At 40.3% G+C, this 12,583-nt stretch overlaps 1 protein-coding gene across 4 annotated transcripts; it reads right to left on the bottom strand.

Annotated features, from left to right (window-relative positions):
- Positions 1 to 6: 6 nt before the first annotated feature.
- On the bottom strand, positions 7 to 12,393 carry atf7b (activating transcription factor 7b). Of its 4 annotated transcripts, none has more exons than XM_008410120.3 (12): positions 12,281 to 12,393; positions 10,199 to 10,259; positions 8,158 to 8,254; positions 7,916 to 8,043; positions 7,677 to 7,802; positions 7,428 to 7,588; positions 7,237 to 7,333; positions 7,036 to 7,155; positions 5,246 to 5,395; positions 2,936 to 3,109; positions 2,732 to 2,837; positions 7 to 2,587 (listed from the first exon to the last, which is right to left on the bottom strand). In XM_008410120.3, the coding sequence occupies exons 2-12, from the start codon at positions 10,244 to 10,246 to the stop codon at positions 2,352 to 2,354; spliced, it is 1,443 nt and encodes a 480-aa protein (XP_008408342.1). In that variant the 5' UTR covers positions 10,247 to 10,259; positions 12,281 to 12,393; the 3' UTR covers positions 7 to 2,351. The 4 variants fall into 4 exon arrangements, with proteins under 4 accessions (XP_008408342.1, XP_008408339.1, XP_008408340.1 ...); XM_008410117.3 differs by having other exon boundaries at positions 2,936 to 3,124; positions 12,281 to 12,392; XM_008410118.3 differs by having other exon boundaries at positions 2,936 to 3,124; positions 7,428 to 7,585; positions 12,281 to 12,392.
- Positions 12,394 to 12,583: the final 190 nt, after the last annotated feature.

Raw genomic sequence — 12,583 nt, 5'->3', positions numbered from 1 at the left:
CCCACATTTACCTTTTGTTATACATTAATTTATTTCATCGTTTGTCCAAGACAACTTATTTATTAGCTGAGACTATACACAAGTTATTTCCCATCTTGAGGCCTGAGTATTGAACAAACTTACTCCACACAGATATTTTCAACATGCCCCCTTCCCACCCCATGTAGTAAAACACTAAGAGAAAAATAAAAATAAAAACCTCTAACCAAAAGGGTGCATACAATCACATGGAGAACACCTTAACATTCCCACAGAAAACAAGAAGCCTAAAACATGTTATAAAAACAGCAACGAGGAAAAAAATAAGATGATAGTCGATAGTCGTGGAAGAACAATGTCATATATTAAAAAGCTGCAAAAGAAAGTCAAAAGAAGCACCGTGCATGTATAATTAATCTGGTTCATAATGTAATAGCACTAGTTTTATGGTATAAAGCTCCCAATCAGACCATTTGTAACTCTAACATGTACACTGATTAACAGTCCATTCACTCAACAATAATCTTCTTCACATTTCCTTTGGTCACCTCGTAACTGTAGCGTTTGACTGAAATAGAGCAAACCCTGTCAGCAGCAGGACTACACACGTCCGCTCAAAGCAAGAACATTGATATTCAATAGAAAAATATATTGCACTACTCTTTACTCAACTGAAATGTCTGGGTAAAGGGTTTAAAACCTGTCACTTTTGATTATCAATTAAAAGTATTCCAATAGCCGGGCCAGTTTTCACATTTACAGATTGATGTTACAAAACAGTGAGAGTATAATGGGCTACATACAAACAGTGGTATTCTTCAGCCTTGAGTAATCCATGCAGTCAGTAGGGGGTTGATACAATTGACTAATATCATGATATCCATTCTAAATGGGTTACATGTTAATAAAAACAAGGGGGCCACACAATCACAGAATTAACTGTGTTCACATCTTCTATTTGTTTTGTTGTGAACTCAACCAACTTTCATTGAGTGCATTATTATTAAAAGAGTTGACTGGGAAAAAAAAGACAAACATTTATAAAATAAAAAAAAGTACATGACAGATGATAAAATAACAAAAGAAGAGAAAATCTTTCCAGACTGCATTCACAGCACTCTGGAAAGATTTTACTACAACTGAAAATGAGCATTAAAAACATGTCAACATTTTTATCTGTGAATATATTTTTAAATGGAGTACTGACATAAAATTCCCACCAGATGTTGGTGACAAAGAAATCAACAAAACCTAATCCATACATTTAGTTATGAAATCAAATGTATTTTGGAAAAAATGAGCCAGCCTGGCCTCTTTGCTCATTATATTCACAGCACAAGACTCCACTGCTGAAGAAAATACATGCTTAAGCTTCATTTCATTTATACTCTTTTAGGTATATTTGATTACATTGAAGTGAGTCAGCTTTCTTGCCAAACAGGAAACTTGACATAAATGGAAAGAACTGAAGATCTGTGCAATGTTGAAACTGCCACAACCAATGAAAGCCTTTCTACCAAGCAGTATATAGTTTAGTACATTTCTACGTTTAGCACTTATTCTTTAAGTTTTTCACTTTATTTCCATACAACTTAATTTCTGGAGTTATTTAAGTTGATTTCTCTGTATGTTTGGATTATTTATGCTAACAACAGGGACTGATGATCATCCGCTTCTTACTAAATGACCGCTGGAGATAGGCACCAGCCTCCCAGCAACCCTGCAAGAATAACTGGGTAGAAAAAAAATGGATGGATATTACCCACATCCGGTGTAATCTAATGCCAATAACTCCATTAGATATAAATTTATTGAGAAAAACATTGGCATATTCAATAATCTTCTTCCTAGATGTAACTAAAAACGTTATATGAACAAATGCAGATGTTCAAAACTCTTTTTTACAAATTAAAAAAAAAACAAAAAAAACAATCATGATATATTACAGTAAAACTGTTAGCATGGAAAGAAACAAACCTCATCACAGCCAGTGTGGGAAGAAGTTGGACTGTTGCTGCTTTCCAAGCTGAAATAAAATAACTAAATGGTTAAAAAGCCATTTCATATTTTTCTTCTGGATCTAAAACCATTTCTGTCATAACTGACCCCGAACCCTGCAGAGTAAGTGTTCGACACGTAATTCATATTTACATACACAGAGTGGTGAAGCGTTTCTGAAAAGGGAGCCTGTTGGAGGAGGGTTTGGCGGAGGTACCGCGCCAGGTCTTTGTGTGATTACTGTAGGATGTTCAGGAGGGAAAAGGGATGGTATCTACTGGAGTTAGGGTGGGTTCCCTCTTCACACCAAGCCTTGCGCCGGTGCGGCCTCTGAATGTCACTCGAGTTCATTCCGGCTGCCGTCTGCCTGCACATCATCTCGGGGTTGGCTGCAACTGCGGAGCGATGACGACCCCTCCAGGCTGGCCCGAGCCCATGCCGGCTAACACCGACATGGCCACCGCTTCTGCAGCCCGGACGCTCAGTCCATTTATGGTGGGCCCCGGGCTCGAGGCCACGGCGGCGGGTGACGGCACGTGCTGAATGACCGCCGCCGGGGAGCCGATGTGTTCGGTGGAAGCCTCCCTCGAGGCTTCCTCTCCTCCTGCAGCTATGGACAGACAGAGCAACATTCACCCTTAGAGAGGTGAGCGAGTAAAAATAACACATTAGATGGATGAGATGGTGGATGAGAGCTGACTAAAAGTTGTGACAAAACAAGGTGACATGTTAGTTAATGATCTTGAATGGTTACCTAAGAAAGCTGCCTTCTTCTGCATGACAGTGACAGGGCAGTCTTTGTGAGCTAGAAGGAGCTGTTTCAGCTGTGCCACCTCATTCCTCAGCAGAGTCACTTCATTCTGATGGCAACACAAAATATTCACCATTTATTCAGTCATCCCCAGACCAGTCACAAAGCACGTTTAAATGTTCAGCACAGCGCCCGCTGACGGCTTACTGTTAGGGAGATGTTCATGTTGGCGAGATCTTCTGCCTTCTTCTCCAAGGAGTTGACCCACAGCTTTCGTTTTTGTCTGCAGCGAGAAGCGGCCGCCCGGTTTCTTTCCAGAAAACGTTGCCTCCTCTCGTCGGGGTCCATCTCCGACGCACGCCGCCGCCGTCCCCCTGTTGGCTGAGCAGGGGACACCTGGAGAATGAGGAGGGGGGGTAAAAGTGGGCCACTTGCAGACATATACATGATCACTTGTAAATTACCCCTTGGTATGTTGCATTGCAAGATGATTTGTTGGGATTTTGTGTGCAAGACCGACACAAAAGTAGCAAATAATTATGGCGTTGAAGGATAAAAAAAAAAAAAAAAGAAAAAAGAAAATATGAAAAGAATTGTATGTGATTTAAAAGATATGGTATAACTATAGCTGTTTTGCTAAGACTTCAAAGGAACCCAACAGACATCTGAGGGATAAAGCTGAAGATGCTGAAAGGACCTTTCTGTTATTAACAAAATTGCTGAAGATCTTCCAGATTCAATCTATCATCTGATAATAATTATGGCACAACTGTAACCAAGACATGGTTACATATTACAATGAATAAAAAACCCCATGGTGAACCATGGTGGTGGCTCAATAATGCTGTGGGAACAGAAACAGGGAAGCTGGCCACAGTTGAGGTGAAGATAAATGGAGACAATTACAGGACAATTTTAAAAGAAAACTGACTATAGACTGCATAATTGCTGCAAACAGAGTTGCAACAAAATGCTTTAGATCGGAGTATAATAATGAGTTAGAATGGCCTAGTCAAAGTCAATGACTAAATCTATATAAGAATTGGTGGACTTAGACAAATGTTCACAGTCATCCAGTTTTTAAGCAGCATAATGCTTCATTTAATTGGTTTGCATAGGACATTCACATTTACCTGTTTTTGAAAATGAAAAGTGACATTAGTACCTTGCAACACTGTCCTAAAACAAACCATGAATGAAAATAATCTTTCTAAGACTTAAAAATACAACTGAGGTTATTATCTTCAGTAAATCTAATCCTCTAGATGTAACAAATGGTAATCTTGGTCTACTAACTTAAAAATGTCAATTTTGTCAGAGAACAGTTATAACTGACTCCTTTAGCTGAACAAACAGTTCAGATGATTCATTCTTTTGATGTTGCCTAATTATTTGTGCATTATACAGTGAATTATACAGCACTATTCGTGTGACCTTATGTGTAATTTACATTTATTAATTTCAAAGTATGAACCTAAAGTATATTTTATACCGTTTCTGTTTGCATGTACTTCACAGCAGATGTATTCTAAAGTTGTTACTCAATTCAAAGTAGGAGGTAATGAAAGATTTCAACAGTGTTGAGATTTCATTACAGCAGTAACTTTCTAATCCTGTTCCTCGGAGCACAGTGTCCTGATTGTCTTGGACGTTCTGGCTCCAACACGCACAATTCAAAATAATAAATCACAACAATGGCCTGCTGTCATGTCCTCCTTAAGCGTTTCAGTGACTCACCAATGGAATGTAGGTGTGCTTAAACTTTAGCATCTAAAACATGCAGGCGGGTTTACAGCATGTCTGGTTCCGAGCGAAGGGAAATCACGTCAGTGGAGCAAGACATGCATTCAAAATGTGCCTCAGTTAAAGTCTAATGAGGAAACAGTGAAAGTGCTGCAGTAGTCAGAGTTTTTCTGGCTGCTTGCAATCCATCTCGCACCTGTAGCTGCACATTGCTGATCAGCTGGCTAAAAGAAGGCCTCTCCACTTTTACCTTGTTTAAAAAGGACTTCTTACAACAGTGGTGGCTCAGACACCAAGGGAAAAGCACCCATCTGTCTAGTTAAGACAACTGGGATTTAAAACTCCTTACTAAGTCCCAGTTGCTAACTGGTAGCAAATCCCAGTTGCTACCAGTACCAACATTGTTAAGCACCTGTCTACAGGTGCTTTACAGGTGTCAAGCACCTGGGCGATATCAGCTAGAGTTGCTTTTTATTTCAGCGAGTTGATAAGCTACTTTTTTATTAGGGATATGAGTCAGAATACAAATAAATGTTACAGATCGCACTACTGCTGTAGCTATCAATATGTTGAGTTATTTTAGCAACAGCGAGAATAAACATTGCTTTTCTGTTTTCAGTGTGTGTGTTAACATCAGGATATAAGGACTTCTGGCTATGCTAGAGCAGCATTAGTTGGAGTAACAGTGTCACTTTACGCATTATTGTGAATCAACATTTCTTCTTCTCTGCCGCTTAGTCCAGATGTTAGTGTGTAACGAGCTAATTACTGTACCTGAGGTTGTGCAGGCGACGGTGTATCAGAGTTCTGGTTGGGCTGCTGGCCCTGTTCTTGTCGCTGTGGGATAGCAGGGATGGATCCTGATCCGCCACCTGCTCCATCTTGTGCTGCCGGGCCTTGATGAGACAGAGCTGCCTTCAGCCTCTATAACGACACATGCAGAACACTCCAGGTAAGTGGCAAACTCCTGAGAAATTTCTGGTGCCAGTCTTCGGCAGTCATGGGTGAAAGGGTGGAGGAGTACACCCTGAATGGGTCACCAGTCCATGGCAGGGCAATACAGAGACACACAGGACAATCATGCACACACACACATTTTACACAGTTTGGACAGAACAATGAACCTAGCAGTCATGGAGCTGTAAAACAAATTGGAGAGTAGGGCTGGATGATAAATCAATAACAATAGAAACAAGGTCAATATCAACAGAATATGGTCGATGGGATATTCCACAATTTCACTGAACTCCGATCCAGGACCGCACAGCATTCTGGGGGATGTAGGCAGAGGACAAGCTTTAGCTGCTCAACATCTCAAAGCTAGCAAAGCAAGGTTGCTGGCATCAACCAACTCATTCATTCTTTGTTTACCTAGCAATGAACTGTTGAGTAACTTGTGGTTACCTAGCAACAACCTGCTGAGTAACTTGCACAGGAGCACTTTAAGGTTTCACCTCTGTGTCTCATAACTGCTTAAAAATGAAAACTGGTGAAAACTGGATAAGACAGTACACTCACATCACCAGTTTGTTAGTATTTCAGATATTAAAAACAAAAAAAAACTAATCAATAATTGTTGATATAGACCAATATGAAACCCTTATCCATATCATCTAGGCCTATTGGAGAATATGAGAAATTTTAACATTACGCAAGTAGATCCCAATAAATTAGAATATCACTGAAAATGTCACACTCATTTTATATTGAGTCGGTACTAAGTGATACTATTCCCAATTTTTTATTCTGTTAATTTTTATGATTATGGCTTACAGATAATAAATACCAATAAGAGAAGGTTGCCATGCTAGCGCTTCCAGAGTCATAAGGGGGAATGCTGACTTGACAGTTGTCCACTCATTGGCCCGATCCACAAGGAGCGTGTAAGCCCACAGAGTGCTGCATCCAAGCATAGTAATGGAAAGTGAAACTTTTAACTGCAGCCAATGAGAAGATTGTGAAGCAACACCTACACACAGACGTATCCGGGACATGAGCTACAACTGTGGCATTCTTTGTGTTCACCAACTCCTGAATCAACATCAGAAGCGTCTTACCTGGGCTGAGGAGGAAAAGACCCAGAGTGTTGCTCTGTGGTCCCAAGTCCTCTTTTCAAAAGAAAGTAAATGTTGAATTTCATTTGGAAATCAAGGTCCAAGAGTCTGGATAATCCAAGTTTCTTAAGGTTTCCACATTCAGCGATGAATTGAGGAAATATGCTCCATTGTATTTTACAATGTCCAAAGTCAGCACAGCCCAGGAAAGTTTAGAGATTCCCTCTATTGAGACGCCTAAAGAGGATTATGATTTAGTTTTCCAATAGGAAAGGTATCCACGTTCAGTAGGTTGACATTTCTGTATTAAAATATTATTTAGAGCACTTATGTCATATCTTAATGCTTTGAAAAGTAACCAGGGTGTTTTGATATTTGTATTAATACAATTAACTGACAAACACTTAGACAGACACACAGGATTTAAATTGAAGTAAAACATTTTTCAATTATATTCTTATGTATTGGGGTGTATATTTGATAACCAAAAATGTAAAAAAGTAATCTTACCATTTTGGTCTCAGAGTGAAGACCATATCCAGACGGGGAGGAGGAACCGCTGCTGGCTCCCCCAATCGGAGGTCCTGGTATCCCAGGGATGTTAGGCACTGTGTTCACTGTCCTCGCAAGCTTCCAGAGACAACAAAAAGGGTAAATGAAATAACTTTCCCATCCATCCTCTCTGTTCAGTTCTTCTCAGTCTTTACTCACCGATATAACAGAAGTCATCTGCACAGGACTGGGTAAAAGAGGGACAGTCTGGCCATTAGGGAGGTGCCTCACCAGTGGATATGCACTTGTGGGAGATCTGTGTACATTTTTACATTTTATGATAACTTACTTAAGCGTCACAATGTTTATTCACAAGGACAATAAATGCAAGGGAACACAATGTAATTTACCCAAGCTGTCTGTTGGAGGGTGGAGCCTGTGTGATGACAGACGTCGGAGAAGGCAGAGTTGGGTGTAGCGGGTCACCGGTCAGGTGGAGGGGGAGAGAACCTGGACGAACAATTGTCGGAGTAGGGGCGGAGCTCGCCACAGGCTTAGAGAGAAACTCCTGCTGGGAAAACGATGATGTATTTAATCATGCATTACTGTAATTTTGTATCCAGCACTTAGCGACAAATGCATTACAAGCTTCGTCTCACCCTAGAGTCCCTGCTGTCCTCAGACATGCTGGACGAGGAATCCGGACTGTCAGGGGGAGAAGAATCGACTTGTAAGGACGACTCGTCCTCATCTTTCACTTCGGAGGGCGTTTGTAAAGGTGCAGCCTAAAAGACCAGAAAAGCATAAACTCTGTCAGATCATCTGGAGTAATGAGAAGGTCAACAGCTAAATTAAGAAGAAACAGATATTACACCCCTGAGTCAGGCTGCTTACTCACAGGGTGCTTTGTTCTATGCTCGTCTTCCTGTGTTTTACCAAACTCCTGATCAAAGGATCCGGCCAGCTCATTAAACAAACCGACCTCCTCACAGTTCTTCAGGAAGCGTGTAGGTGTAGGAGTCTGGTCTGGGAAAACCAAAAAAAATAAAAACCACATTAGGTCTTCAATGGGGGAAAGAACCATTACACATGGCCTTTGTTGCATTTTCTACAAATAACATACAAAACGGTTGCATCTACCTTGAATAATAACAGAGTCGGTCCTGGCAGGACCAAATTTTAATGTCATTTCATGCTTGTGTTTGTGGACCGAGAGGTGATCTTCATTTGTGAATCTCTGCGAGAGACAACAGATTAAACAGGAGAAAAACAGATACAAGGGAGCAAACAAAAGACTAACATATATTAAAAAAAAAATTAATTAAAGAATGAATTAAATCTGCTTATTTATTTATTTTTTGATCATTTAAAGATGAATAACAGTAGGTGTTCTTGAGAAAAACTACAATAGCAGTGTGCTTAATTATTGCTCATCATATATAGCAGTTTAATGACAAAGTTCACTTTAAGCCTGAAAAGCAGTGAGTTTTTCTGGAGGGATGATCCATTTACAACTTTTTACGGTCAATTGTGACTTTCAATCTTTTAGCATTATTATAGTTTTTAAAACTGAGAACTGGACTGTCACTAATATATTTTGTATTAACCTTAATTTATAGCATATGCAAATTTTATAGACACATTTTTTAGTTTATGTCAAAAAAGAAGCAATGCGTATAATATTGAACTGATGTATAGTAACTATATAATAAAAGAAACGATAACTCAAATTAACAGAAACGTCCGGTTTATATAAAATAAAACAAACAACAAAGCCCGTGTCGTGTGTTGGACGTGTCCTTAGTCCAACACACGACAGAGCAAATGGCTGAATTGCATCCTCGGGATGCAACAAAGTTCTACAACGCCGTGATAATTATCCAGTTATCTGGCTCATGTTTCAGCAGAGATCCCCCATAAAATAAATCATACCCACAGCATAATGCTGTCCCTTCCACAGTGGGGTCAAGGTGGTATGCAGAGGTAATTTACATGTCTTACATTTTGCATACAAGAAAAAAAATTATTCTGGTCTCATCTGAACCGAGCACCTTCTTTCAAATATCTTCAGACTTCCCAAGAGAATGGCACTACTTTGTGACACACTTTAAATGGAACATATTATGGCTATCTTTATACAATGGACCTATTTTGCCACTCTTCAAAAAGAAAAGACAGATTTGTGATTGCACAAGTAACACAAGGAGGGGAAACACATTCCCCCACCTGAGATGTGCATCTCTGCAGCTCCTCCACTATTACATTAGAGGCCTTCTCTGACGAATGCTCTCCTTGCCTGGCCGGTCAGTTTAGGTGGACGGCCATGTCTTGTGTTATAGTCACGATTATGCACCACTTGGTGTTGGTCTATCATGTAAAATCTCAATAAAATACAGAAAAGGATTTGGCAGTGATCTTTGGCAGTTCTCTCTGCCAGCGCTACTGAGGACAGTGACCTTCAGCAATCAAAAGGATGGTTCTTTTTTTTAAATTAAAATTAGCATATGTGGTTCTCTTAATCGAGCCACAAGCTTGATTTTCGTTCTGAAAGAAAATCTGATTTGCTAAAAGACAAAAATGAATTTTACGTCTATCTCAATGCTTTACTTCCACAACAACAAACAGATGCTTTGGGGGAAGTAGAAATAATGGAACATGTGTGTGTAAGGTTGTGATGATTGTTATTTACATGAAACATAATAGCTGGTTTAAAAGTCACTCTGAATTTTAGCCTTTTCTATTGAAACCGCTTTGCTTCTTCATACTGTTCCAGTTCAACCTTTTTTGTTTTCTGCTTTTTTCAAAAGGTCCTAACCTGTCAAATCAAAAGGTGCAGAAAGCGACTGAGGCAACTGAAATAAATGTAACAAAGTTGAAAGAAAATAATATGCAATAAAATCTAATTATATATATATATATACACATAAACTACCATGGGAGAAAAATGATGTAACTTCATGGGTATGAAATTATTTGTTTACGGTATGAATTAGAAGGAAGAGGCAAAATCAAACGGGTGTAGGCGTACAATGGGGTGTATTTACACAGAGCCATTCTAGTCAAAGGCCTATAAATCTTTGCTCGTGTAATGGAAGAAACTAAAGTTATTTCTGCAGCTAAAAGTTAGAATGCAAGGAAAGGATCATTTTTTTAAGAGGATGGCGAGTTGGAGAAGTTTTACCTGCCCACATCCAGGGGCTGTGCAGACAAAGGGTCGATCATCCCCCATCTCAAACAACGTTCTGCAAGGGACAGCAAGAAACAATATGGCTTTTTAGGACCACTCAGAGTAAACTATTACCCCAAGCCCTTTTCTTTACATCTATGCAGTCTTTTGCTTACTTTAGAGTAAGAAAGGTCTGGATATTTTATTGAGGAACGGTTAAGAAAATAGAGCTACTTTCAAACTTTCAGGATTTAAATTGATGACAACTTGCGTTTTAAGAGGCATGCTGATTATCTTGAAAGAAGTATCTGAATTTCCAGTAGCTCCAAATGCATTTGAAAAATGGGCAAAAACTCTTGCGTACAGTCCAACAAGGTGAAAATGTCTCCAGACAGGCAGCACTGATAAGGTGGAGCAAATAACACCTCATGTTTCTTCACTGTGGCACTTGCTAGTGGCTGGGGTATACTGGGCATTAAGTGAACATATCGTTTTCGAACTGAATGTGTTAGAAGCAGAAACGATTGTCAAGCATAAGGATTTGAGAAAGTTTGAAAAGGGCCAAATTGTGATGACTTGTCAGTGTCAGAGGATCTCCAAAACTGCAGATCTGGTGATCGTCGATGAAGGCAGGGAGCGAACTTGGGCTTGTTGAGTGGTCTAATCCACCAGAGGAGCTACTGTAGCTTAACTGGTAGGAAAAGGTGTCTAATATGCAGGGAATCCCAGTTTACTGCAAATACAGTAGGTTTGAATAGCTGCAGAGTGGTCAGAGTGCACATGGTGACCGCTGACAGCTGAAAGAACTAACAATGGCCTACTGAGCATCTAAACCAGACTTTGAAGCAGTGGAAGAAGGGGGTTTCAGCTGGGTTCATGTGCATCACTTACGCAGGTAACACATGGGTGAGCACTACAAACTTTAAATATTCTGGGCCACCATCCATGTGGATGTTACTTTAACACGTACAACCTACCAGGGTATTGCTGAAGAACCATTCACACTGTCACTGAAAATAATATTTTATGATGGCTGTTTCCTCTTTCAGCAGAATAATTCACCCTGTCACAAAACACAAGAGGGTTCTGGGGTGGTTTGAGGTGTAGTCTAGGCCTCCAATTCCCCAGATCTTAATCCAATTGACCATCTCTGGGCGTTCTAGTCTGATCCACTGTGACTCTGCAGCAAAGACTCTAGTACCAAATTTCCAAAGCACGCATTCAGGGGTCTGGTAGAGTCCATTGCTTTGAAGGGTCAAGGCTGTTTACACTGTAATAATGTTATACCCGATTAATATATGATTTAATGTGATTCACTCTGTTTTTAGTAGTAAATTCGAACTACGCTGCTGCTGTCTAGATCAGTAGGTCAAATCTGGTTAAATTAAGGAAATGGACCTTGCACCTGTTGAGAAGGAAAACCTGTGATATCACGGGAAATCCCCTGAGCTCACCTGTGACAGAAACCGCTTGAACCCGTCACCTTAACAACTGGTTAGAAAGGAGGGACACACAGGCCGAGCACTATCGGCCTATCTGAAGGGTTTTGCTTTGGACTCTGCAGGATGATCTGGGACAAAACGTTCAACGATGAGGCAGCACAACCAATACAAGCTACCACGCAACCCTTTCTGTGTTGCCATCGAACGGGTAAGCACCGATTTTACTGTATTTCTTCGCAGCAGACAGATTGAGCTATACAAAGCATAATCTTTGCTTGCTTTGACTTTCTCAGAGATGTTCCGCAATGTGTCCTGTCCTTACCACATGTATCACTTTTATTCACACTAAACGCGACATTAGAGCGAATATGTAAATTAGCGTCACAGAACCAGGGATAATTCAAGCCAAATAACTGTAAAAACATACATATTTTCACACTCACACATAAGCTAGCTGTGTTCAAGCTAACTGCTAGGCGAAGCTCCATTAGCTCACTTGGAGAATTTACACTACACGTTAGCAAGCTAATGCTAACGATAACTGTGGTTATAAACTCCCCTGAGTAAGAATATAAAATGCTTCACAAACACCAACAGTGAGCTCCGCTCAATGCGAGATGTAATGTTACATGATGTGAAATCCGTCCAAACTCACCGGACGTTTAAAGTGCCTCTTCACTCCCCCTCCCTGCTCCGGACAGCGCTGCTGCTGCCTGTCCGTTGTTGACACTCTGACACTTGCATTAGCCAAATCTCGCGACAGCTCGAGCTCGATGTTACGTAATAGGGTTGCTCGGTCGGGAACGTGTAAATTCTATGCATAAATCTAAAAGTGTTTTTAAATCTTAAGACCATGCAGTTTAGCACATCATTACTGGATGAACCGCTTATGAATGTCGTGTCAATGTTGAGCACCAACAAAATCTAAATGTCTCTGGTGAAGACAAACGTGACTTCA

This window comes from Poecilia reticulata, chromosome 5, assembly GCF_904066995.2.
Source record: "Poecilia reticulata chromosome 5, P_reticulata-male-v2, whole genome shotgun sequence".
Lineage (NCBI taxonomy): Eukaryota > Metazoa > Chordata > Actinopteri > Cyprinodontiformes > Poeciliidae > Poecilia > Poecilia reticulata.
The sequence above is the reverse complement of the archived record's forward strand: the minus strand, read 5'-3'. Positions and strand labels throughout refer to the sequence as shown.